This window comes from Heterodontus francisci, chromosome 3, assembly GCF_036365525.1.
Source record: "Heterodontus francisci isolate sHetFra1 chromosome 3, sHetFra1.hap1, whole genome shotgun sequence".
Lineage (NCBI taxonomy): Eukaryota > Metazoa > Chordata > Chondrichthyes > Heterodontiformes > Heterodontidae > Heterodontus > Heterodontus francisci.
Window position 1 is genome coordinate 32842694 of NC_090373.1, and position 24771 is coordinate 32867464.

At 43.7% G+C, this 24771-nt stretch overlaps 1 protein-coding gene across 1 annotated transcript in view; it reads right to left on the reverse strand.

Annotated features, from left to right (window-relative positions):
• Nucleotides 1-395: 395 nt before the first annotated feature.
• Nucleotides 396-24771, reverse strand: part of elp3 (elongator acetyltransferase complex subunit 3) — a 119612-nt gene continuing 95236 nt past the window's right edge. Inside the window, exon 15 of the mRNA XM_068021070.1 lies at nucleotides 396-2006. Within this exon, the coding sequence (XP_067877171.1) occupies nucleotides 1903-2006 (104 nt within the window). The 3' untranslated portion in view covers nucleotides 396-1902. The remainder of the gene's footprint in view (nucleotides 2007-24771) is intronic.

Consider the following 24771-nt stretch of genomic DNA (forward strand, 5'->3'; position numbering starts at 1 on the left):
CTAAGCGCTCAGGCAAACTCTCATTGGTCATCTGGGGAAATTTTAGTGGAACATAATTAGACAATCATGCAGATCATCATTGGAATTTAATAGACAAGCAGCAAGCTGGAGGATATTGACCAAAATAGAGAAAATAGCAATTGAAGCAGTTAAAGGCAGAGAGCTAACAAATCTTAAAGGAGCAGCACTTCATTTGGGAAGTGTTAGCAGTAAATGTTTAATCAACCAGCCCTGGCTAGGGTCGAACCCATCACCACATGTCGGGGCCAGTTGTACTGTCAGGGTCAGTGTCTACCTGAATTTGTGTTTGAGGGTATAAGAAGGGAGCTGATTGAACTCTAACTATTTCAAATAAAAATTAACATTTACTTTTGAATAAACTCTATAACTTGAATTAGAAAGTAATGATATTTAAAAGCTCCCAGTTCATTTAATTAAGTTTGCATTTGCTCAACTGAAACTTTAATCAGAAATTTATTTATAAAAAAAGTTATGCCCCAAAACTTGATCTTTGCCGTTAAAACGCACTGTGCAAGTTTTCAGTGCGAGAGAGGTCCTCCTCATTCTGTGCCCTGGTTTCAGAATGTGCTTGCAAGCGATTTGTTGCACCGTCCCGTGACTTGCAACAATCTCAGCTCTGGGACCATCAAGAGTAGACTCACCTGCAGCAGCCTGTTGAAGCAGTTTTACAATCTACATTGACTGGGTCGACGAGTGGCCCTGCCTGAGCCTACAGGCAGAACTCCAGCAGATCAATTCTGGAGCTGCTACCCATTGTTCCTGGCTCAGGTCAGTGGGGGGAGGTCACGTCGATCAGTGAAAAGTTGGGGGCTGCCTGGTGGGGATGAGGGTCCCTGTCGGCTGTGTCTTGTTGTCAATGGGAGGGTTGTCCTGCTGTTCAGAGGCAGTTTCCCCTTTGTGTACCCCATAATTTTGGCTCAACAGCTTTGCTACTACACTGTTGAAGTGCTCCTGCACGTTTAATAATAAAACTCTGAGATACACAAGTTAACCCTTTGTAAAATAAATTCTTTGCCCTAATGTAAAGTTTTCTTGAACCCATAAAATAAAAAACTCTCCCCTTTTTGTTGACAAGCAAACTACAGGTTTAATTTCCTAAACATATTGGTTTAAAATATTAAATCCATCCCTTCAGTTAATCCATTAAAATTCTGAACTCAATTTCCTGTAACCTGCTGTTGAGTTACCTGGACACCCACAACTAGTGATACAAGCTCCAACCATCCTACCTGCCACAACCCACTGGTGTACGGAGAGGCTCGAGCCCTTTCAGCCTTCAAGGATCTTATGGAAAGACAGAAGACAGTTCACCATATGGGAAATGGAAGGCCATACAAATACGTCAAACTAAATGGAGAGTGACGCAAAGGACCACAGCTTCAATGCAGTAAAAGGCAATGGCAGATGTTCTTCATTACAAAGGGAATGATCCGTACACGAGATGGGCTCCTGGTGGAGGTAAAAATTGGAGGCAATGGTGGTTGGTGAGGGGGGAGGGAATTGAAATAAAATGGCACAAATGGCCTTCCCAATCCATCATTACCTTGTGACAATACAAATTCCTCTTTTGGCTGGATGCATACTCTTATGACGAGGACAGCCTACTATTGTAACAGAGGTGAAGCCTGCTCATGCCCCTTGTGACTGAGAGCTCATGTTGGACTAAACTAATAATCAATCAGCAGTTTCAGTTTTCATTTGCAATTCAGACAAGCCACACAGTTCGTCAAAACCAGCACAGGAATCTGTGGTTTTGCAGACCAGGATTAATGGGGTCAGAGTCTGAACTAGGCACTAAAGTCTTGGAAGGTGCAACATAGCAATGTCATTGTTTATTGAGCACAGCCTATAAAAGGCCAGGATTTTCAAACAGTATTCTTCTCAACAACTGCCAGGAAGTGAAGGAGCACAGTCCAGACATTTGACCATATAAGGCCCTTCCAATTCATAACCGATCTTCCTGTAGTAGTTCCTTGTACCGACACCTGGAACAAAAAGAAATCACATCAATAGAAATTCAGGAAGAAACAACAAGTCTCTCAACACCTGATGGTGCACTGGCCCACACCACGCTGCGCGAGCGCCAGAACACTGGCCCACACCAGAATGCGCGAGCCTTGGAACACTGGCCCACACCAGGCTGCGCGAGCGCCGGAACACGGGCCCACACCAGGCTGCGCGAGCGCCGGAACACGGGCCCACACCAGGCTGCGCGAGCGCCGGAACACGGGCCCACACCAGGCTGCGCGAGCGCCGGAACACGGGCCCACACCAGGCTGCGCGAGCGCCGGAACACGGGCCCACACCAGGCTGCGCGAGCGCCGGAACACGGGCCCACACCAGGCTGCGCGAGCGCCGGAACACGGGCCCACACCAGGCTGCGCGAGCGCCGGAACACGGGCCCACACCAGGCTGCGCGAGCGCCGGAACACGGGCCCACACCAGGCTGCGCGAGCGCCGGAACACGGGCCCACACCAGGCTGCGCGAGCGCCGGAACACGGGCCCACACCAGGCTGCGCGAGCGCCGGAACACGGGCCCACACCAGGCTGCGCGAGCGCCGGAACACGGGCCCACACCAGGCTGCGCGAGCGCCGGAACACGGGCCCACACCAGGCTGCGCGAGCGCCGGAACACGGGCCCTCATCAGGCTGCGCGAGTGCCGGAACACGGGCCCACACCAGGCTGCGCGAGCGCCGGTACACTGGTTCACACCACACTAGCCAAGTGCCGGTACACTGGCCCACACCACACTGGACAAGTGTCAGTAACACTGACTCCCAACGCAATGGCCAACTGCCAGTCAACACTGGCTGACACTGCACTGGCCACTTGTCAGTAACTCTGGCTCACACCACACTGGTCAATTGCCACTACGCTGGCTCACACTACACTGGCTGCTTGCTGGTAACACTGGCTCACACATTACTGGTCAATTTACAGCAACACTGTCACACCACACTGCCTGTCACCGCACTGGCCGCTTGCCAGTTGCACTCGCTCATACCGCACTGGCTGATTGGAAGGTTTACGGCGAGCGATTCTCTTCTCCAGATTGAGTGGATGAAGGGGGTTCTATTTGATGAGATACAGTTTGCCACATCGATAAGTCAATGACCAGCAGTATTTCTTACTGCTGCACTCTGGCTATGGGTGGCGTGATTGATGTACTGGGCTCACGGGTCCAAGTGCTGAACCCAGCAGCTCCATGCAGCACAGGACGAGTTATGAGGCACTGTCAAAAGATACACGTACATATTCCCCTCATGAACACCCATACAATGCCTATCCACACACTTCCTGAAAACCCCACATAGATACATAATCTGCATACACACTTTCTTCCTTAATGGCAAGAGACTGGGAGACAGGGAAAGTGTGATTAATGTAGGATTAGTGTAAATGGTTGGTTGATGGTCAACGTGGACTCGGTGGGCCGAAGGGCCCGTTTCGGTGCTGTATCTCTCTATGATCCTATGACCAGGAAATGACGAGGAGTAAAGTAATTTTGGTGTGCTGGTACAGAAATCACCAAAAGCTAGTGCACAGGTAGGAAGAGTAATTAAAAAGACTGATGTAGTGTTGGCCTCTATCTCAAGGGATCTGGAATACAAAGGAGGAGGAAACGATGCTTCAGTTGTACCAAGTCTTGGTCAGACCCCATCTGGAGTACTGCATTCTGTCCTGGGCTAATCGCACTGTTTAAAATGATGAAAGGATTAGACTGGATAAATACAGGGAAGTTATTTGCTCTAGTGAGGGAGTCCAGAACAAGGGGCATAATCTTAAAATTAGAGCTAGGCCATTCAGGAGGAGAATCAGGTAGTACTTCTTCACACAAAAGGTAGTGGAAATCTGGAACAGTCTCTCCCAAAGCTGTGGATGCTGGTGTCAATTGGAGCTTTCAAGACTGAGATTGACAGATTATTATTAGGTAAGGCTATCAAGGAATATGGACCAAAGGTAGATAAATGGAATTCAGATACACATCCACCATGATCTAACTGAATGGTGTATCGGGCTTAAGGGATTGAATGACTTCCGCCTGTTCCTCAGTTCTCACAGCAACACAGCTTCCTGTCCCTCATACTCAGACACCCTCCCACCCTCACACAGCTGTCTCACAATGACCAGCAGAAGCCACATGACTGGGGCAGCCCCCAGCTATCAGGTAAGCTGTGTCCAGGCCCTGTGACAGCTACCTCAGTGTATGAGAAGAACCTGAAGGTCAGCAGTGCTTGCAGAATCTCTGCACAATGAGGTACTGCTGTCAGGAAAGATGGGCGAGTGGAACAATCAGAAAGATCATTAGAGGAGGAAAATAAAAGATCAATATTATTAGCAGACATCTGTGTTTCACAATAAACCATAAAAACCCAGCAGAGACAGCAGTTAATCTTCCAGAGTAGAGGATATTAACATTTACCGGAATTCTATTGACGTAAGCACCTCACACGCCAGTGAACACAGGAAATTCAGTATCTGATAGAGACAGCCGTTAACCCCAACAGCACCAAGGCCTCTTTCAGCTTTCAATATGCATTTTGAACATCTATTTCTAGCCAGTATCAAAACAACTGGCTGTAAGGATCCTGTCCTAAATAAGCTTGGACAATCTCAGCTCAGTTCCATATGATTATTTTACTATTTTGCTAAGGGTATGCACAAACTCTTGGCTCCAAAAGCTGTGGATGCTGGGGGTCAGTTGAAACTTTCAAGACTGAGAATGATAGATTTGTTTTGGACAAGAGTATCAAGGGATATGGAACAAAGTCAGGTAAATGGTGTTGAGGTACAGAACAGCCGTGATCAAACTGAATGGCCGAATAGGCACGAGGAACCGAATGTAGCATTTTGAGGAGTAAAACTCAACAACTCATGGTATAAACTCCTGTTAGCAAAATTAAAGGGACTGTGGCAGCTTGGATATAAAATTGGCTAAGGGACAAAAAGCAGAAAGTGGTGTGAACAGTTGTTCTTCAGACGGGAGGGAAGTACAGAGTGTTGTTCCACAGGGGTCAGTATTAGGACCACTGCACTTTTGCAGATGACACAAAACTTGGAAATGTAACGAACACTGAGGCAGACAGTTACAGACTTCAGGAGGACATAGAGAGACCGGTGAAATGGACAGCCATATGGTAGATGAAATTTAAGGCAGAAACTTATGAATTGATAGATCTTGGTAGGAAGTTTGAGGAGAGGCAATAGAAACTAAATGGTGCAATTTTAAAGGGAGTGCAGGAACAGAGAGACCTGAGGGCATGTGTACACAAATCTTTGAACACAGCGGGACAAGTTGAGAAGGTTGTTGGAAAAGGAAGACATATGGGATCCTTGGCTTTATTTATAAAAGGAATAGAGTACAAAAGCAAGGAAGCTATGCTAAACCTTTAAAAAGTACCAGTTAGGCCCTAGCTGGAGTATTGGGAAACACACTTTAGGAAGGATGTCAAGGCCTTGGAGAGAATGCAGAGGAGATTTATTAGAATGGTTCCAGGGATGAAGGACTTCAGTTATGTGGAAACAATGGAGAAGCTAGGGTTGTTCTTCTTAGAGCAGAGGAGGTTAAGAATTAAGACTGGATTTGATAGAGTAAATAGGAAAAACTGTTTCCAGTGGCAGAAGGGTGAGTAACTAAAGGACAGAATTAAAATTATTGATAAAGGAACCAGAGGTGAGATGGGGATAATTCTTTTTATGTAGTGAACTGAAGCAGATTGAATAGCAACATTCAAAAAGAGTTGGATAAATACTTTGCAGGGCTATGGGGAAAGAACAAGGGAGTGGGACTAATTGAATAGCTCTTCCAAAAAGCCAGCCCAGGCACAATGGGCCAAATGGCTCTGTTCTGTGCTGTCTCATTCTATGATTCTATGATTCACACTATTAGAAAATAAGGAGCTTTTAGTGTGTGAAGTGCTAAACAAGTTCATCGGTTTACACGGTGGAATGAAATGCTGGTTCACTCACTGCTCAAAGGGTTGTGAATTCTAACATTATTTGGAGTTACTGAGCTTTCTGTTGGGAAAAACTTCAGCAGAGGTTACAGGATGTAGATTCAACCAGGGAATCTATATCACAGGATCATTAATCACTGCAATTGTAACATCTGTCAACCCTTATCTTGTAATTACATGAGGCGCCCTGAGTCACAAGGACCCTATGAACCCAAGTGTTATGGAGAGTATCGTCATATACTGCGTCATTATGTAAATTTGCTCCCATTGGGAGGGTGTTATGGGGGAAGGGAACAGACAGCCAGCTTGATAATGTCCATCCTACTAACTGCAGCTCTACACTTCCAAACCCTATATATATCTGCAGCTACTATACCTTATTATGCAAATTGAGTGCAACTTTTTTTTTTAAAGAAGTGCAGCTTCAGGTAACTATCTGGTGCAAAACTGCCCATTCCCTTTCACAGCTCAAGCGCCATGGTTTCAATTCAATTTCACACCTCGACTCAGTTTCATTCCAATCAATGAAACCAGCCAGAGCCTCTGGTACACTTCAGCAGCTTTCTGGAATGATACCAACTATTGAGATGATGAGAGATAGACCGTCTACAGTCAGTGTACGGTCATATTACTCATTAATTAGAGACACCATCAACAATGTCAGTCACTTAAAAGTCTAGGAACAAGTTCCCAAAGGTTTCTGATAAAGAGAGGATGTAATCCAGGTACTATAAAGTGAGAGGCTTGTTTAAAATCAGTTTTATTCATTAATTTATTTATATCTTCATCATTTTGGTGCTTCAGTTGATAGATCAGAATCATAGAATCTTACAGCACAAGAGGAGGCCATTCAGCCAAACGTGCCTGTGCTGTCTCTTTGGTAGAGCTATCCAATTAGTCCCACTCCACTGCTCTTTCACCATAGCCCACAGTGTCTATGCCTTTGAAACAGCTGTCCAATTTAGTCCCACAACCCAGCTTTTTTCCCATAACCCTACAAATTAGTTCTCAAGTACATGTCCTTTTGAAATCCAATGGAATCAAATTCCACCACCCTTTCAGGTAGGGTGTTGCAGATCTTAATAACCCTCTGTGAAAAATATTCTCATTTCCCCTCTAATTCTTTCACCAATTATTTTCAATTAATGACCTCTGGTTACTGACCCACTTGCCAGAGGAAACAGTTTCTCCCTATCTGCTCCATCAAAATCTCTCATAACTTTGAATACCTCTATTAGGTCTACCTTTAACCTTCTCTGCTCCCAGCTTCTCCAAATAACTGAAGTCCCTCATCCCTGGTATCATCCTGGTAAATCCCCCTGTACCCTCTCCAAGGCTTGACATCCTTCCTAAAGTGTGATGCCCAGAGTTATTCATAATGCTCTAGCTGAGGCTGAGTGATATGTAGAGATTTGGCATGAATTCTTTGTTTTTGGATTCAATTGTTCCTACTTAGTATCCCATATGCTTTCTTAACCCCTCATCAACTTTCCCTGCAACCTTCAAAACTTTCTCTTAAGTCCCAGACAAAATAGTACCATTTACATTATACTGCCTCTCCATACTGTGCACCACATTGGGAGGAACAACATGGAGAAGCAGAATCTGCAAATGTCACTTCAAAATAAATGTTCAAAGCAAACATCTGACAAACAAATCAATCACCTTCCAAGGTATGTTCAAACCTTCTGAAGAGCTAAAGGCAGCTTGTGTCGTAACTTGTGGGCCAATTCCCCATTGCTGCTATAGTATCACGAGATTGGAATATCTGTTCCTATGGAATAAGCAGGTTGTGAAGTTAAAGCTTCACTCATTCGGACATATTGCTTCGGTATACAAAGGAGCCCTGTGGTTATTTAGAGCTGGACATCCCACAATCATTAGCATCGCTCTTCCTCAAACCATCAAAGTTCATTTAGCGCGTGTTCCACCTAAAGCTTCCTTAAAATGTTGTACTGTGGACCCCGCTAGGAAAGTTTCTGATCTCTGCTGTGCTTTCAGAGAAAAATCTAAGACAGTTTGGGTCACCAGAAAAGAAATGAAGGAAAACCAAGGCACTTCGGGGAGGGGTGAGGTCAAGGTGCTGAGTCACCCAAAGAACGTGCCCTGGAGTTTAAAGAGAAAATAACAGAAAAGTAACTGAGAACAGGGCTTGGATGAGTAAAATTACTAAGGATGGAAGCTAAAATCTGAGGGAAATCTCCAGAGAAACTGTAGGCAGGGTTTCATTGCGAGTTCACAGGAGTGTGTAATAATTGGGTTCACCTCTGCAGTGATGCCCACACTTACCATGAAGGCCCAAACACAAAGGATGGTGACTGGTGGTGAGGGAGTTGGGGTGGTGAGGGAAGGAGGGGGGACGGTTTACCCACAGGGTGCTGTGTACTACACAGTGAAACAGTGTACCACAGGGCCACTTTAGTCTACTGACAGGAGAATTAAAGAATGTTGAAAAGATAAACAGTAAGGTTCAACCAGACTGTGAAACAATATTTGTAGTTTACTCTAAAAAGCCACTCGACTGGAGAATAAGGAAGTTTTAGAACTAAAAGGTAAAATAGATCTGAATGGATGTTGCGGCATGACAGTATTCAAGGACTGCAGCAGTAAGCAGCTGGCACGGTTCCATTCACTGCTCTTGTAATGAGAATGAAGCATTTCATTAAGGCCCAGCAGCTGTAAGTTACAGTCTGAGGCAAACTCTGGGACAATAAGCTGCCCTGGTGACAGCTGGTAATGGGATATCTCATTAACTTTCTGATACGATATGGATGTGTTAGCCAGCACCATGCCAATCAATAGGCTCCAATAAATATACAACATAGCTTCTGAACATATCACCAGAGTTCCAACACTGAAGAATTCTGAAAATGTCTGTAGGACATGAACTCAAAAAGTGAACTGAATGTTACTTTCACCACAGACCGATTGGCTAAGGTTTTGTTCCACAAGGTTCAGCAGCTCCTGTAACTTGCCCTAGTACCTACTCTTCATATGCAAGACATTAGGAGCCTTCACATCAAACTTTAACCATTTCAGAACGAAACATGCCCGGAGCCGACATTGCAAGTGTCACAATTCAGGTTCTTAGATTCAGCTGGAAATTAATGCTTGCTGTATGGTCACTCAATCTCTCGCAATGTTTGGACTGACCAGGGATATATTACATGGAATTACATAATATTTACAGCAATTAAACAAGCCATTTGACCCAACAGGTAGGTCTATGCTGGTATTTATGCTCCACACAAGCCTCCTCTCACCCCTCTTCATCTCACCAATCAGCATGTTCCTCTATTTCTTTCTCCCTCATGCACTTATCTAAGTTTGCCTTAAATGTATCTGAGCTACTCGCCTCGACTGCTCCTTATGATAGCGAGTTCCACATTCATTGAGTCATTTATGGCATAGGAGGCCGCCATTCGGCTCTCCATGGAGCAATCCAATCAGTCCCATTCACCCGCTCAATCCCCACAGCCCTGAAAATTTCCCTCAAGTGCCCATCCAATTCCTTTTGAATTCACTGATTGCCTCCGCTTTCTCCACCCTCATCAACAGCGAGCTCCAGGTCATTACCACTCGCTGCATAAAAAAGTTCTTCCTCACATTCTCCCTGCATCTCTTGCCCAAAACCTTCATCACCTAGTCCTTGTACCATCAGTTAATGGGAACAGGTTTTCCTTGTCTAACTTATCTAAGCTGGTCATAATCTTGTACACCTCTATCAAATCTCCCCTCAATCTCCTTTCCTCTAAGGAGAAGAACCCCAGCTTTTCCAACTTAACCTTGTAACTAAAATCCCCATCCCAGGAACCATTCTAGTAAATCTCCACTGCACCCTCTGAAGGACCCTCACATCCTTCCTCAAGTGTGGTGACCAGAACTGGATGCAATACTCCAGTTGGGGCCTAACCAGAGCTCTATAAAGGTTCAGCATAACGTCCCTGCTTTTGTCCTCTTTGCATCTATTTATGAAGCCCAAGACCCCATATGCTTTGCTAACCACTCTGTTAATATTGCCCTGCCACCTGCACATGCACCTCCAGGTCCCTACGATCCTGCACACTCTTTAGAACTGTGCCATTTAGTCTATATTGTCTCTCCCTATCCTTTCTGCCAAAATGCATGACCTCACACTTGGAATTTAATACTGACATCTGCCACCTGTCTGCCCATTCTGCTAGCCTATCTATGTCCTGTTGCAGGTGGTTCATATTATCCTCACTGTTTGGCACCCTTTCAAGTTTGATATCATCAGCAAATTTTAAGATTCTACTCTGTATTCCAAGATCTAAATCATTTATATATAGCAAAAAAAAAGCAGTGGTCCTAGCACTAACATTTAGGGAACACCACTGTCTACCATCCTCCAGTCTGAAAGACAACCATTTATCACGACCCACTGTTTTCTGTCCTTGAGCTAATTTTTTAAAATCCAATTGGACACGGACTCTCAATTTTGTTCAGCAGCCTTTTATGTGGTACTTTATCAAACACTTTCTTAAAATCCATATAGACAACATCCACTGCATTCGCTTTATCGACCTTCTCTGTTACTTCATCAAAAAATTAAACTGGTGAAGCATGATCTGCCTTTTACAAATCTGTGCTGGCTTTCCTTAATTAACTCAACCCTCTCCAAGTGATGTTGATTTTTTCCCCCTTGATTATTGTTTCTAAAACCTTACCCACCACTGATGTTAAACTAACTGGCCAGTAGTTACTAGGACTGTCTTTACACCCTTTCTTGAATGAGGGTATCACATTTGCCACTTGCCAATCCTCTGGCACCTCTTCTCACCACTCTCTGGATAAAGAAGTTTCTCTTGAAGTCCCTATTGGATTTATTGGTGACTATCATATATTTATGGCCTCTACTTTGGACTCCCCACAAGTGGAAACATCTTCTCTATGTCAACCCTGTTAAATCGTTTTACAATTTTAAAGACCTCTATCAGGGCACCCCTAACCTCTTTTCTGGAGCAGAAAGCTTCAGCCATTAAACTTTCTATGATAGTTATAATCACAGAGGTCTGGTATCAGCCTGGTAAATACTTTTCACACCTCCTCCAGGGCATCTATCATATTTTCCTTTTAAATGAAGACCAGGGCATGTGCACATGTGGTCTAACCAAGGTTCTGTATACGCTTAACAAAACTTCCCTGCGTTTCAATTGTCACTCCAGAAATGATCCCCAGTGCTTTGTTTGCATTATGGCCTTGTTAACTTGTGCTGCTACTCCTTATGATTTGCACATCTGTACACCTAGATTCCATTACTCCCCTACCACATTTAGCCTGTAATCCAAGCAATAAGGCTTCCTTATTCTCCCTAACAAAAGGCACCAGCTCACCCTTATCTGTACTGAAATTAATTTGCTATTTATGCGCCCATTCTGCAAGTTTATGAATTTCTTCTTGCATTTTGTTGCCATCTTCTTCAACATTAATTTTAACTCTGATTTGGTGTCATCTGCAAATTTTGAAATGGTACTTCTGATTCCCAAGTTCAAGTCATTCAGGTAAATTATGAGCAACTGTCCTAGCATCATGTACAAAAAATAATTAAAAAGATTAATGGATTGTTGTCCTTTATCTCAAGGGAGCTGGAATACAAAAGGGTAGAAGCTATGCTACAGTTGTAGAAAGCTCTGGCCCGACCTAATCTCGAGTACTATTTTCAGTTGTGGCCATTGTGCCTCAGAAAGCCTTAGAGGGGGAGCAGCACAGATTCACCACAATGAAACCAAATTAAATCACAAGGACAGATTGCATAACCTAGGCTTGCATTCCCTTGAGTATAGAAGATTAAGGGATGATGTAATTGAGGTGTTTAAGATGTTTAAAAGATTTGATAAGATAGAAATGCTTTCCTCTGCTGGGGGTGTCCAGAAAAAGGCACTATAACTTGAAAATTAAGAGCTAGGCTGCTCAGGGGTGAGGTCAGGGAGCACTTTTTCACATAAAGGGTAGTAGAAATCTGGAACTCCCTCCTGCAAAAAGCAGTTGAGGCTTGGGGTCAAATGAAAATTTCAAAACTGAAATCGATAGATTTTTGTTAGGCAAGATTAAGAAGGGATATGGAACCAGGCGGGTAGATGGAGTTAAGATTCAGATCAGCCATGATCTAACTGGATTGCGACACAGGCTCAAGGGGCTGAATGGTTGCCTCCTGTTCCTATGTTCTCACACCAAATCCTGTGGAACACCACTTCCCACCTTCTACCAGTTTGAGTGCAGCCTTTAACCCTTAATCAGTTTTCTATTTTGTAGCTAGCTTGCTATCTATTCTGCTACTTGTCTCCTGACTCCACATACTCAGGCTTTAGTCATGAGTCCACCAACAAAAGGTCTTACCAAAGGCCTTTTGAAAACCCAAGTATATTTTTTTTAAACTTGCATTTCTAATGCACCTTTCACAACCTCAGGACATCCCATAGTGCTTTACATCCAATGAAGTACTCTTGAAGTTGTCACTGGTGTAATATAGGAAACGCAGCAATTTGTGAACAGCAAGCTCTCACATACAGATAATGTCCAGATAATCTGTGCCCTTTAGTGATATTGTTTGAGGGATAAATACTGTCCAGGACACCGGGGATAACTCAACAGCAAAATACCCCGGATGCTGGAAAACTGAAACATAAACAGAAAATGCTGGGAATACTCAGCAGGGCAGGCAGCAATGTGAAGACAGAAAATTAATTTTTCAGGTCGATGACCTTTCATCAGAACTGTAAAAAGTCAGAAATGTTAATTGGTTTTAAGCAAGTACAGAGACAGGGAAAGTGGGGGAGGAAAGAAAAGATTAAGAGGGCAAGTCTGTGATAAGATGGAAGGCAGGAGAGATTAAATGACAAAAAGGATGATGGGGCAAGGCAAAAGGGGGTAGTAAAAGGCCAAGTAAAGAACAAAAGATGGGTCCAGAGGAGGTGCAAATGGCAACAGCAGACTCATCATCAAGAGCAGCTGTCAGAAAAAATGGGAGCAGTAGTTATGACCTAAAGTTGTTGAACTAATGCTGCATTTGGAAGGCTGTAAAGTGTCTAATCGAAAGATGAGGTGCTATTCCTCAGGCTTCAATAGAACAGTGTAGGAGGGCAAGGACGATGAGGCCAGAGTGGGAGTGGGTGGAGAATTAAAATGACAGGCAACTGGAAGCTCAGGGTCACGCCTGCAGACTGAACAGAGGAGTTCTGCAAAGCCATCAACTAATCTGCGTTTAGTCTGCCGAATGTAGAGGTGACTGCATCGTGATCAGTGAATACAGCATACCAAATTGAAAGTACAACAAGTCAGTTGCTGTTTCACTCCCCTGCTCTTCTTTGAAAATGCCATAAGATCTTTTATGGCCACCTGAGATCGCAGATGAGATCGCTTTAACGTCATTATATTTATTACATATCATCCTCTATACCATCACAGCAATGAGGCTGAGGACAATGGGTTTGATCTTCCCAATATTTAGTTGGAAGAAATTTTGGCTCATCCAGGACTGGACCTTGGACAAGCAGTCTAACAAAACAGAGGCAGTGGAGATGTTGAGAAGACAGTATGTAGAGGAGAAACTGGAAGGGACCAAGGATAAATCTTTGGGGGATTCCAGAGGTAACAGTGTGGGAGAGGGAAGAGAAGCCATAGCAGAAGATTTTTTGGCTACAATTGGATAAGTAAAGAGTAAAGCTAGACGAGGACAGTCCCACTCAACTGGACAACAGAAAAGAGGCGATGGAGAAGGATGGACTTGGTCCTTCTGTATGGACATACCAGGCCTCTGTGTTTCCCCCACAAGATGTGGTAGAGATCAAGAACCCGGGAACAAATCTCTCCGCCTCTCTACTTTTTTCTCATTTTTAAAACGCTTCTTAAAACCAACCTCTAAGACCAATGGCTCAATGTCAAATTTTGTTTGGTATCATTTCTACAAAGTGCCTTCGGACATTTTACCATGTTAAAGGCAATATAAAAATGAAAGTTATTAATAGGCAGGAAATATAATTTAGGTGCCTACCTACTCAGGCCTTTTTCACTTCTCTACAAGGTAAAATACAGACTAGTTTTGTGTGTGAGCCAATGAGTTTCACTCCGTTGCTGAGTAACAGTTTCCTAACCTTCCAGACTCTACACTGAGTTCAATAACTTCAGATCATAGCCACTGCTATTTTTTCAGACCGCAGGTGCTGGTGATGGTTCTGCTGTTGGCCATTCACACCTCCTCTAGACCGATTCTTTTGTTTCTTGACTTGTCCCAATACCAGTCCTTTTTGCCTTGTATCTGATCCTTTTTGTCATTTAAACTCTTCCACCTTAGCCTTACACCCTATTGCAGATTTTGTTCTTTTGTTCTTTCCTCCCCTGCACTTGCCTAAAAATTGTTAACCTTTTGTCCGACCGCAAGAAGATTTATCAACCTGAAATGATAACTGTTTCTCTTAGCAGACGCTACCTGACCAGCTGAGTACTTCCAGCAAGATTGATTCCTGCTCCTCTCTCGACCATGCTTCTGACAACTCGCTGAGCAAGGGAGAATCTTTCTTCCTACTTGTGAATTTTTAATGGGGTGTTGGAAGCTGTAATAGAACCTCTGTTTATTTAGTGCTGTAACACCCTGTCCAAATTTCTCTTCCTTCTTGCTTGATGCCTTATGTTAGGCTCCAGTTGATAGATTAAAGCTGCTCTCTAGTATCTCACCCAAGTAGATATTCTTCACGTGAGCAGAGGCAGTGAATATTGGCAGGCTAATCCACCTTGAGAGGCGACCAAGCCAAACCCTATTCACATATGCATGCACAGACACACCGTGGCTCACTTGATAACAAGCATGAGTGGGAGTCTTGCCGACTTGCCCCTCTTTGTTGAGCGTGCTACAACTGGTCCCACCGACTCAAATTAGATCAGCTGAATTAGCAGAGACTGGATACTGAACGCACGACCTTCCTGGTTGAATGGCACAGCGCCACATTCGATAATGCACCTTTCTTTATTGCTTGCTCTCCGAACCATGCTGTTGTTTCACAACTGAAATAAACAGTTTCTCTTTATGTCTGCAAGAACTTGGGCCATCAGTAATTTACAGGAGAGGCACCGTGGCTATAGCAATAACAAAGGTTATTTTTCTTAAAAGTTTGAAAAAAATAAGGCATAGAATGAATTTCTGAACCTTTTCTCAGGTATGTTTATGATGGAAAACTATTTTCTAAGGCTCGTTTTCAGAAAGAAAGGTTAGATATGAGAGCCATAGAGAGAAATAATCAAAGGCTAACTGACACAGAGTGAGAAAAAATGATAGTTTGAAATAAGCCCAGGGAATTAACAGCACATTTTATCTTTGGTAATAAACTGAATTCCCTGCAGGGAGAGATGGTTGAATCGCACACATAGATCAGCCACAATCTAACTGAATGGTTGAACAGACTTGAGGGGCTGAATGGCCTCCTCCTGTGTCTGAGTAACAGGCTCGAGGGGCAGAATGGCTACCTCGGACAAGGAAAAAGGCACAGAGAATGCTCTTTAATTTGCGACCCATAAGTGACCATGTTATTTGTGAAATAAACAGTAATGCTCCCGTAATTATTGTAGAACATTAATGAGGCTTGCTTCTCAGTTATTTATCATTTGTACGGTTGATTACCAAAAGTCAGTAACATCCTGATTAGGCTACAGCTTGGGGCATTAGGGTTTTAGTTGGAGAACTGTTACTTTTTAAACATAATGACTATGGTTCTTTATCCTTTTCAAAATCTACTTGAAATTGCCAAAACATTACTGCATTTTAAAAGTTGCTCATTGGATGAAGTGCTCTGAGACATTTGGAGTGAAATCAGGAAGCAGTTATTTTTACACAAAAGGTAGCGGAAATCTGGAACTCTCTTCCCCCAAAAGGCTGTTGAGGCTTGGTTCAATTAAAATTTTCAAGACTGAGATCAATAGATTTTTGTTGGGTAAGGGCATCAAGGGATATGGAACAAAGGCAGGTAAATAGAGACTAGGTACAGATCAGCCATGATCTAATTAAATAGCAGAACAGGTTTGAGGGGCCGAATGGCACTAAATAAAAGCACACATCACATCATTTACCCAGACGCCTATTTTTGATTGCAGATGGGTTACACGGTATTCAATTTTAAAAGATCCCATTCTCATGATGCAATTAAGGATCCTCTTACACTTTGAAAAATATTGAAAACAAACCCAAACCCACCTATCAGCTTCAAGGCTGTCAGGTTCTCTGTTCCTTTACTACAACGCCTGAACCCTTCACTGTAATTAGTGGCATGCACTTCACTCTCCGATATCTACTATATTGTGGGGTTGCTACCTCCTATCCATCCATTACAAACTAGCACTCTCAGAATTGTACCCCATATTTAGTCTATCTTCAGGAAAGGAATGAAAGGGACAAGTAGCATCAAGAAACAAAATGAAAGACAGGATCTTATCTGGACCGAAAGCTATTTGGTTTTAACCTACATGTATTAGCTATCTTTAAATGACGGCCAATGCTATGAGATTGATCAATGTAGCTCCATGTAATTCTCCTTTACTTGGTTTACACTCTAACTTCATATTCATAGATTAGAAACACGGCAGAGTTCTAACACCTCCGTACTACAGATGCAATGAAAATTGAACCGGTGCTATAGGCAATTTAACAAAATGCTGAAACAACGCAGTGAGCCAGCTCATTATTAACTCAGGACCCAGGAGTAAATCACTGGTTTTTAACTGCGGACAACACTCACTGATCAGTGTGATAGGGATGCACGTCAAAATCACAGTCCATGAACTCTAGTAATAGACTAACGCCTCCAAATAATCACTTGATGCAATCTATACCCTCACATTGATTTATGAGAGGCTGTGAAGAGATTAACTAGAGGAGTCAGATACAATTCATCAGGTCGAATGACTGCTGATTCAACGATAGAAGGTAGTGTGGTCCAGAACAGTGGAAATGTTCCACTTAACCCTTTAAACATCTTGTGGCATCTGCTAAAATCCAGATTAGCAGGCGAGCATGGGAAGCTTGTTATGTGGCTGCTCCAGTAACGCAGTTATGTTGTCTGTTCACTGATTGTTGCCAGCGCAAAGCAATAACACAAAAACTATTAGCCCTATAGTTCTCTCCAAAGGACCAGAGAGTCTGAACTCAGACTATACATCTATTATCTGAGTCACTGGGCACCATTCGCCTCCTCCCAGGATTGTACACACTTCACTGCGGATCTTTTCCCACTCAGATTGGTCAACATTCATACTGGGGCTCAAGAGTAAATTTTACCCTTTGCCTCAGGGAGCTAGATCAGAATCCAGTCCAGGCTGGGACAATGAAATGAGATTTACAAGCAGCAGAAAATCAGAGTCTAGTGAATGGCACTTCACAGGGCAAAACTATACATAATTCACGATTAAGGCTAAATGGTATGGGATTGGAGCAATGTGAAAGGTTCTTTACATTATTTCACGTAGTGCAGGCAGAGTAGAGGTGTGATCTACATCAAAATCAGGCTACAACTGATGGGGGGGTGGGGGGGGGGGAACACAATGCTAAAACAGGGGCAAATAGTGCAAAAATATTTCACTTTCGCCTTTATTTGCTAAATCACTTTAAAATGTTGACCGAATGTCTAGTTTTGGTTTAATGCTGTAGTGGCAATGACGATAGAACAAAAGGGAGACTGAGGTGAGATTCAGCGTCTAGCTGTGTTTACTAGGTAGGATAACAGTCGGGTGCAATTAGAATCAGCTTAGGAGGGGTACATGATGACCTCTTTTCACCCTGGTGGAAGACAGAAAGATGGAGAATTTGAATAGCTTTACAAAGTATTTACATATAGAAACATGCCATTTGGCCCAACTGGTCCAGGTCATTGATTATGCTCCATACAAGTCTCCTCCCATCCTACTTCATCTAATCCCATCAACATATCTTTCTATTTCTTTTGTTCCTCATGTGCTTATGTAGCTTCCCCTTAAATATATCGATGCTAATTTCCTCAACTACTCCCTGTGGTAGCGAGTTTCACATTCTCACCACTCTCAAGGTAAAGTCTCTCCTGAATTTCTTACTTGATTTGTTCGTGACTATCTTGATTTCAACACAGGTAAGTGTGAGGTCATCCAAAGATGGATAGATATGAGTGTTCTTTTTTAAATGGTGAAATGTTAGGCAAAGTGGAGGTCTGAAGAGATTTAGGGGTCCACGTGCACATATCACTAAAATGTAGTGGTCAGGTACAAAAAAGTAATCAAAAAGGCGAATGGAATGTTAGTCTTTGTAACTAGAGGGTTTGAATATAGAAGGGAGGAAGTTTTGCTCCAGCTATACAAAGTCCTGGTTAGACCACATCTGGAGTACAGTGCACAATTCTGGGCACTGCACCTTAGAAAGGATATATTAGCCTTGGAAGGAGCACAGTATTGATTTATCAGAATGTTACCAGGCCTCCAAGGCTTAGATAATGAGAAGAGATTACATAAACTAGGTGGTACTCCCTGGAATATAGCAGGTTAAGGGGTGATTTAATTGAGGTTTTTAGGATTTTGAAGGGAATTGATGGGATGGATAGAGAGCAGCTTTTTCCATTGGTCATGGAATCTAGGACAAGGACACACAACCTTAAAATCAGAGCCAGGCCTTTCAGGAGAGATGTTAGGAAACACAGAGGATGCAGAAATGTGGACCCCTCTCCCAAAAAACATAGTACATACTAGCACAGTTAATAATTTTAAATCTAAGATCGATAAATTTTTGCTAGTGAAGAATATTGAGGGATATGGAGTCAAAGCAGTTGGGTGGAGTTAGGATACAGATCAGCCATAATCTAAGTGAATGGCAAAACACGTTCGAGAGATTGTGTGCCCTCCTCTTGTTTCTATGAGGAAATTACAAAACCAGAACAAAGATTGCAGAATTGCACAGATGCTGCCTGACCCGCTGAGTATTTCCAGCACTTTCTGCTTTTACTGCAGAATTGTGGACTTTGCTTCGTAGAAGTGTCAAATGTACTTTCAACTAAGTCAAACATATAGCATAAATGCATTCAAGAGAAAGCAAGGAATAGGAGGTTCTGCTGATACGGTTATACAAAGGAGGAGGCTCGGGTGGAGCACATACACCGGCATGCACCATTTATGCCGAAATGTCTCTTTCAGTGCAGTAAATTCTATGTAATCTATGTAATTTATATTTATGGCCTCTAGTTGGTTTCCCCCACAAGTGGAAACATTTTCACTGTGTGTGCCATATGGAACCTTTTCATAATTTTCAAGACCTCTATTGGGTCACCGCTCAGTCTTCTATTCTCTAAAGAAAAGAGCCCCAACTTTTCCAGCCTATCCAGATAGTTATATTCTCACAATTCTGGAATCAGTTAATTTACACAGGGCTAAGTGACACATTGTCAGTAACTCTGGTTCAAAAAGTGATGATTAGTGAGAACATTGCTGATCGCGACCAAGTGAGAAATTGAATTAACAGAACCTTATCTCAAGAGTCTTTTAGGCCAGTACGACATCACTCCCTCATTTCAATAAGACTATAGCCCCTCACACAGCCATCCCTAGACTTGGTCTTTCCAGAAACTGTACTTCCACCTGCCAATGAGCAAGCTTGGGGCAAAGGGGTTATTTTTGAGAGAGAGAGGACATGCTGCTTTGAAATCTGCACTGAGTGTTGGGAGATCATCACCATTATTGTTTGCATCATGTATTCCCTCCCCCTTTATCCCATTATTAGTGGCGGCACCTTTAGCCGCCTAAGCTCCAAGCTCTGGAGTTCCCTCCCTAAACCTCTCTGCTTTCTCTTCTTCCTTAAAATCCACCGTTTCCACCAATCTTCTGGTCACTCCTCCTAATACCTCCTTCATTGGCCCACTATCCATTGTTGTGACTAGCTCTCTCTGAAAACGCCTTAGGATTTTTTCTATGTTAAAGGCACAATATAAATGCAAGTCGCTCTTTCCACCAATCATAACTTAGAAGCAAGTTTTCTAATTTTTTTTTTTAAAGATGCCCCAGAGTAGATCTAAAAACCCATCACACTTGGATCAGCAAGAAAATTGAAGACGGACAAATCCAAGACAAGATTCACCAGTACAAACTGGACTGCAGATTCTCATCACCTATATCAAGGACCCCCCAGTCCTCTCACAATAAGCAGATGAAAAAAATATCTAAATCCTACAAGCAGCATACAAGGTCCTGCAGGCTGGTTGCAATCATCGCTCTCCTCACATTAAAAGTAGCTCTGCCCTCTGGAATGTCCAGTTAACGTGCCTCAAAATGTAAACACTTGGGAGGAACTCAAAGAAAGACTGATAGATTTGTTTTTATAGAATGCCTTTCATGACCTCAGGTCGTCTCAAAGCCCTTTACGGCCAATGAAATACTTTTGACGTGTAGTCACTGCTGCAATGTAGGAAATGGGGCAGCCAATTTGAGCACAGCAAGCTCCCACAAACAGCAGCATGATAATGACCAGACAATCTGTTTTGTTGATGTCAATGTGAGGGATAAATATTGTCCAAGACACCGGGGATAACTCCCATGCTCCTCTTGGAAATAGTGCCATAGGATCTTTTACGTCCACCTGAGAGGACCTACAGGGCCTCGGTTTAATGTCTCATCCAAAAGACAACACCTCTCACAATGTAGTACTCCCTCAGCACTGCACTGAAGTGTCAGCCTTGATTTTTGTGCTCAGGCCATTGAAAGGACTTGAACCTGGAATCTTGTGACTCAGAGGTGAGAGTGCTACCAACTGAGTCATGACACTGAGGAACTCAGGAATATACTGTATTGCAAGCGACTCCTCACACCAACATTCAGCTCCACAGCAAACATCAGGACATACCTTCGGAATCTCTCCGAGCACTGGTGCAATGAGTGGAAAAGGTGGCCAACAAACGCGGCGGCACAGTGGTTAGCACGGCAGCCTCACAGCTCCAGGGACCTGGGTTCAATTCTGGGTAATGCCTGTGCAGAGTTTGCAAGTTCTCCCTGTGACCACGTGGGTTTTCGCCTGGTGCTCCGGTTTCCTCCCACAGCCAAAGACTTGCAGATGATAGGTAAATTGGCCATTGTAAATTGCCCCTAGTGTAGGTAGGTGGTAGGGAATATGGTATTACTGTAGGGTTAGTATAAATGGGTGGTTGTTGGTCGGCACAGACTCGGTGGGCCGAAGGGCCTGTTTCAGTGCTGTATCTCTAAATAAAATAAATTAAAAAAAACTGCCCAACATAAATTTATTCATCTTTTACAGTGTTGAAGTTTTACTAAGAACTAATGAGGTATGAGTGCAACATGCAGGCAGCTCTTCAATATCTGGACCAGAGCAAAAGCTCTCCACAATGCCAGATCCTCCTTTCCTGACTCATGCTGGAGTTTATACTCCATATTCTGACCCGTGATTAGGGTTTAACCCCACAGAAGCGGACATCTCCCCCTCTAACTAACCAGGGGTGCTGAGTCTACCTGCACCCCTAACAGGTGCCCTGGCCAAGATCAACTTCCTCAGGAACTGAAGCTGGGATTTTCTGGTGTGTAATGCTCAGTACATGACAAACAAACTTTTACCCAGTGGACCTTGGGGTGGGAGCCCACAGAATTACAATGAAGACGTCAGCTCCCCCTGAGCTAAATACATGTACAGGAAGTATCAGAAATATGACAGGTCAATTTGGACTTCACACTCATTATTTACTGTATCATCTCTGTCAGTGACATACTGGCAGTTCATACACAAGGTGTAAAAACCAATGAAACGCAAAGCTCCCTAATAGAATAGCGATTCTTTTCACAACATAACCGCTTCTCAAATTCAAGTTGTATCTAACCAGGTGGTTCATAAATGCGCTTTGAATATCTGGCTCATTCGAAAGCCTGTGATGAATGGCAGCTGGTGCTGACTGTGTTTCGTACGAAGATCTATTGTTCAGCCCTCCTTGAGGTATCTAACTTTATAGAGAAATATTCACCCTCATTCAGCAACAGGTTCCAGTATTGCACACAGACACACTCCATCTTTGATACCTTTCTTTGGTTTATTGCTTCCCTAAGATTTCTGATAATGATCAGAATTAAACAACATCCTGATGAATATTTAATTTCTTTGCAGGAAGGCAACTTATTTAGACAAAACTGTGATGACAGGACAAATCTTTAACATAATATACGAGCAATGAAGAACAGGAAAAAACCCTCTGGTCCATTCAGCCTGTCCCACACAATTGTGATGCACTGCATATCACAATACATACACACACTCCACCCAACCCCCAAACCATGTGATCTCCTTGGAGACAAAAAAAAAAGATAAAAATCCAGGACAATTTCTGGGCAATTCCTCTCCAACAACCGCCACCACCCCCAAGCACCTCCAAAACTCTGGCGATCCAGGAGACTTCCAAAGGGCTAAACCTTCCACTTAACTGCATAACTTAAAATTACCTGGAGAGAGTTGGGAGCAGCGGCAAACCTGCAAGGAACCTACTGGGGAGTGGATAAATCCAGACTCAGGCTCAGAACATTCCACTTACCTGTAGAGGGTTGGGAGCAGTGGCGGACCTGTGTGGAACCTACCGGGGAGAGAATAAATCCAGACCCAAGCTCGGGACATTCCACTTACCAGGAGAGAGTTGAGAGAGGTGGCGGACCCTGCGAGGAATCTACTGGGGAGAGAATAAATCCAGACCCAGGCTCGGGACATTCCACTTACCTGGAGAGAGTTGAGAGAGGTGGCAGACCCTGCGAGGAATCTACCGGGGAGAGAATAAATCCAGACTCAGGCCCGGGACATTCCACTTACCTGGAGAGAGTTGAGAGAGGTGGCGGACCCTGCGAGGAATCTACTGGGGAGAGAATAAATCCAGACCCAGGCTCGGGACATTCCACTTACCTGGAGAGAGTTGGGAGCAGTGGCGGACCCTGCGAGGAAACTACCTCTACGCGCCAGTTTGAAAACAAGAAAAAAAAGAATCAAACTGTGACATCACAGGAAAGCAGTGAGTTGACTGGCTGGTGAGTATTTGCTGCTTAGGAACTCAGCCGAAACAATTGGGACTTTAAAAACGGTAACAATAGTATTGGTAATGTAGATTAGTATTGGTCAAGTTTTGTATTAGCAGTAATAAGGTTATTATTACTATTGAAAGGGTTATTAGTATTAGTAGTAGCAGGGTTTATCAGTAGCACCAAGGTTTATTATCTAATAGATGGAGGAATGGCAGGGCTGCTCCAACCTCAGGAGTGCACATCCTGTGCTATGTAGCACCTCCAGGACGCTTCTCGGGTTCTGGATAACCATACGTGCAGGAAGTGTTGTCAGTTGCAGCAGTTCGAGCTCCGGGTTGCAGAACTTGAACAGCAGCTGGTGACACTGCGGCGCATCCATCACTGTGAGCTTCATGGATAGCACGTTTATAGATGTGGTCACCCCACAGCTTAAGAGTATGCAGGCAGAGAGGGAATCAGTGACACCAAACAGTCAAAAAGAAACAGGAGACCCCTGAGTGCATCTCACTCTCCAATAGGTATTCAGTTCTGAATACTGTGGAAAGTGAGGAGTGCAGCCCAAGCCAAGGCCATGGCACCACAGGTGGCTCAGTTGCACAGGGAGGCACAAGAAAGACTTGAACAACGACAGCGATAGGAGATTCGATAGTCAGGGGAATAGACAGGTGTTTCTGTGGCCGCAGACATGAATCCAGTATGGTATGTTGCCTCCCTGGTGCCAGGGTCAAGGATGTCATCAACAGCTGCACAGCACTCTGAGGGGGCAGGATGAAAAGCCAGCAGTCATGGTCCACATTGGTACCAACGACATAGGTAGGAAGAGGGATGTGGCCCTGCAGAAAGAGTTTACTGAGATAGGTAAGAAATTAGCAAGCAGGACCTCAAAAGTAGTAGTCTCCAGATTATTCCCAGTACCACGTGCAAGTGAGTATAGAAATAGGAGGATACAGCAGATGAATGGGTGGCTGAAAAGATGGTGCAGGGGGGAGGACTTTAGATTCCTGGGACACTGGGACCATTTCTGGAGAAGGTGGGACCTGTACAGGCCGGACGGGTTGCATCTGAACAGAGCTGGGACAAATTTCCTTGCGGGGTGATTTGCTAGTGCTATTGGGGAGGGTTTAAATTAACTTGGCAGGGTAGTGGGAACTAGGAGGAAATATCAGAGAGGAATACGAAGATGCTGAGAATACTGGGAGAGATAGATTGCACTAGAGGGAGAAAGTAATAAAGTCTAAATCAGATTTAATGTGCATGTATGTGAATGCACAGAGTGTTGTTAATAAGACTGGTGAGGTACAGGTGCAGATTGACATGTGAAAATATGATATTGTGGCTATGAGAGAGACCTGGCTCAAAGAAGGACAAGACTGGGTATTGAATATTCCTGGATTCAAGGTGTTCAGAAAAGATAGGAGAAGAAAAAATGGGGGAGGGGTGGCAGTATTGATTAAGGAGAGCATTGCAGTGCTGGAGAGAAAGGATATCCAAGAGGGGTCGAGGACAGTATCAATTTGGCTAGAGCTAAGGAACAAAAAAGATGCCGTAATATTGCTCGGTGTTGTCTATAGGCCACCAACTAGTGGAAAGCACGTGAAGGAACAAATTTGCAACGAAATTAGAGAGGTGCAAAAATTATAGGGTAGTTATAATGGGGGACCTTAATTATCCAAACATAGACTGGGATAGTAGCCTGTGATGCAAACATCTGAAATCCTGATTATAGCTCACTAGCCAGCAGCAACAGGGAGAGGCGGCTAGGTGGGCCCGCACCATTG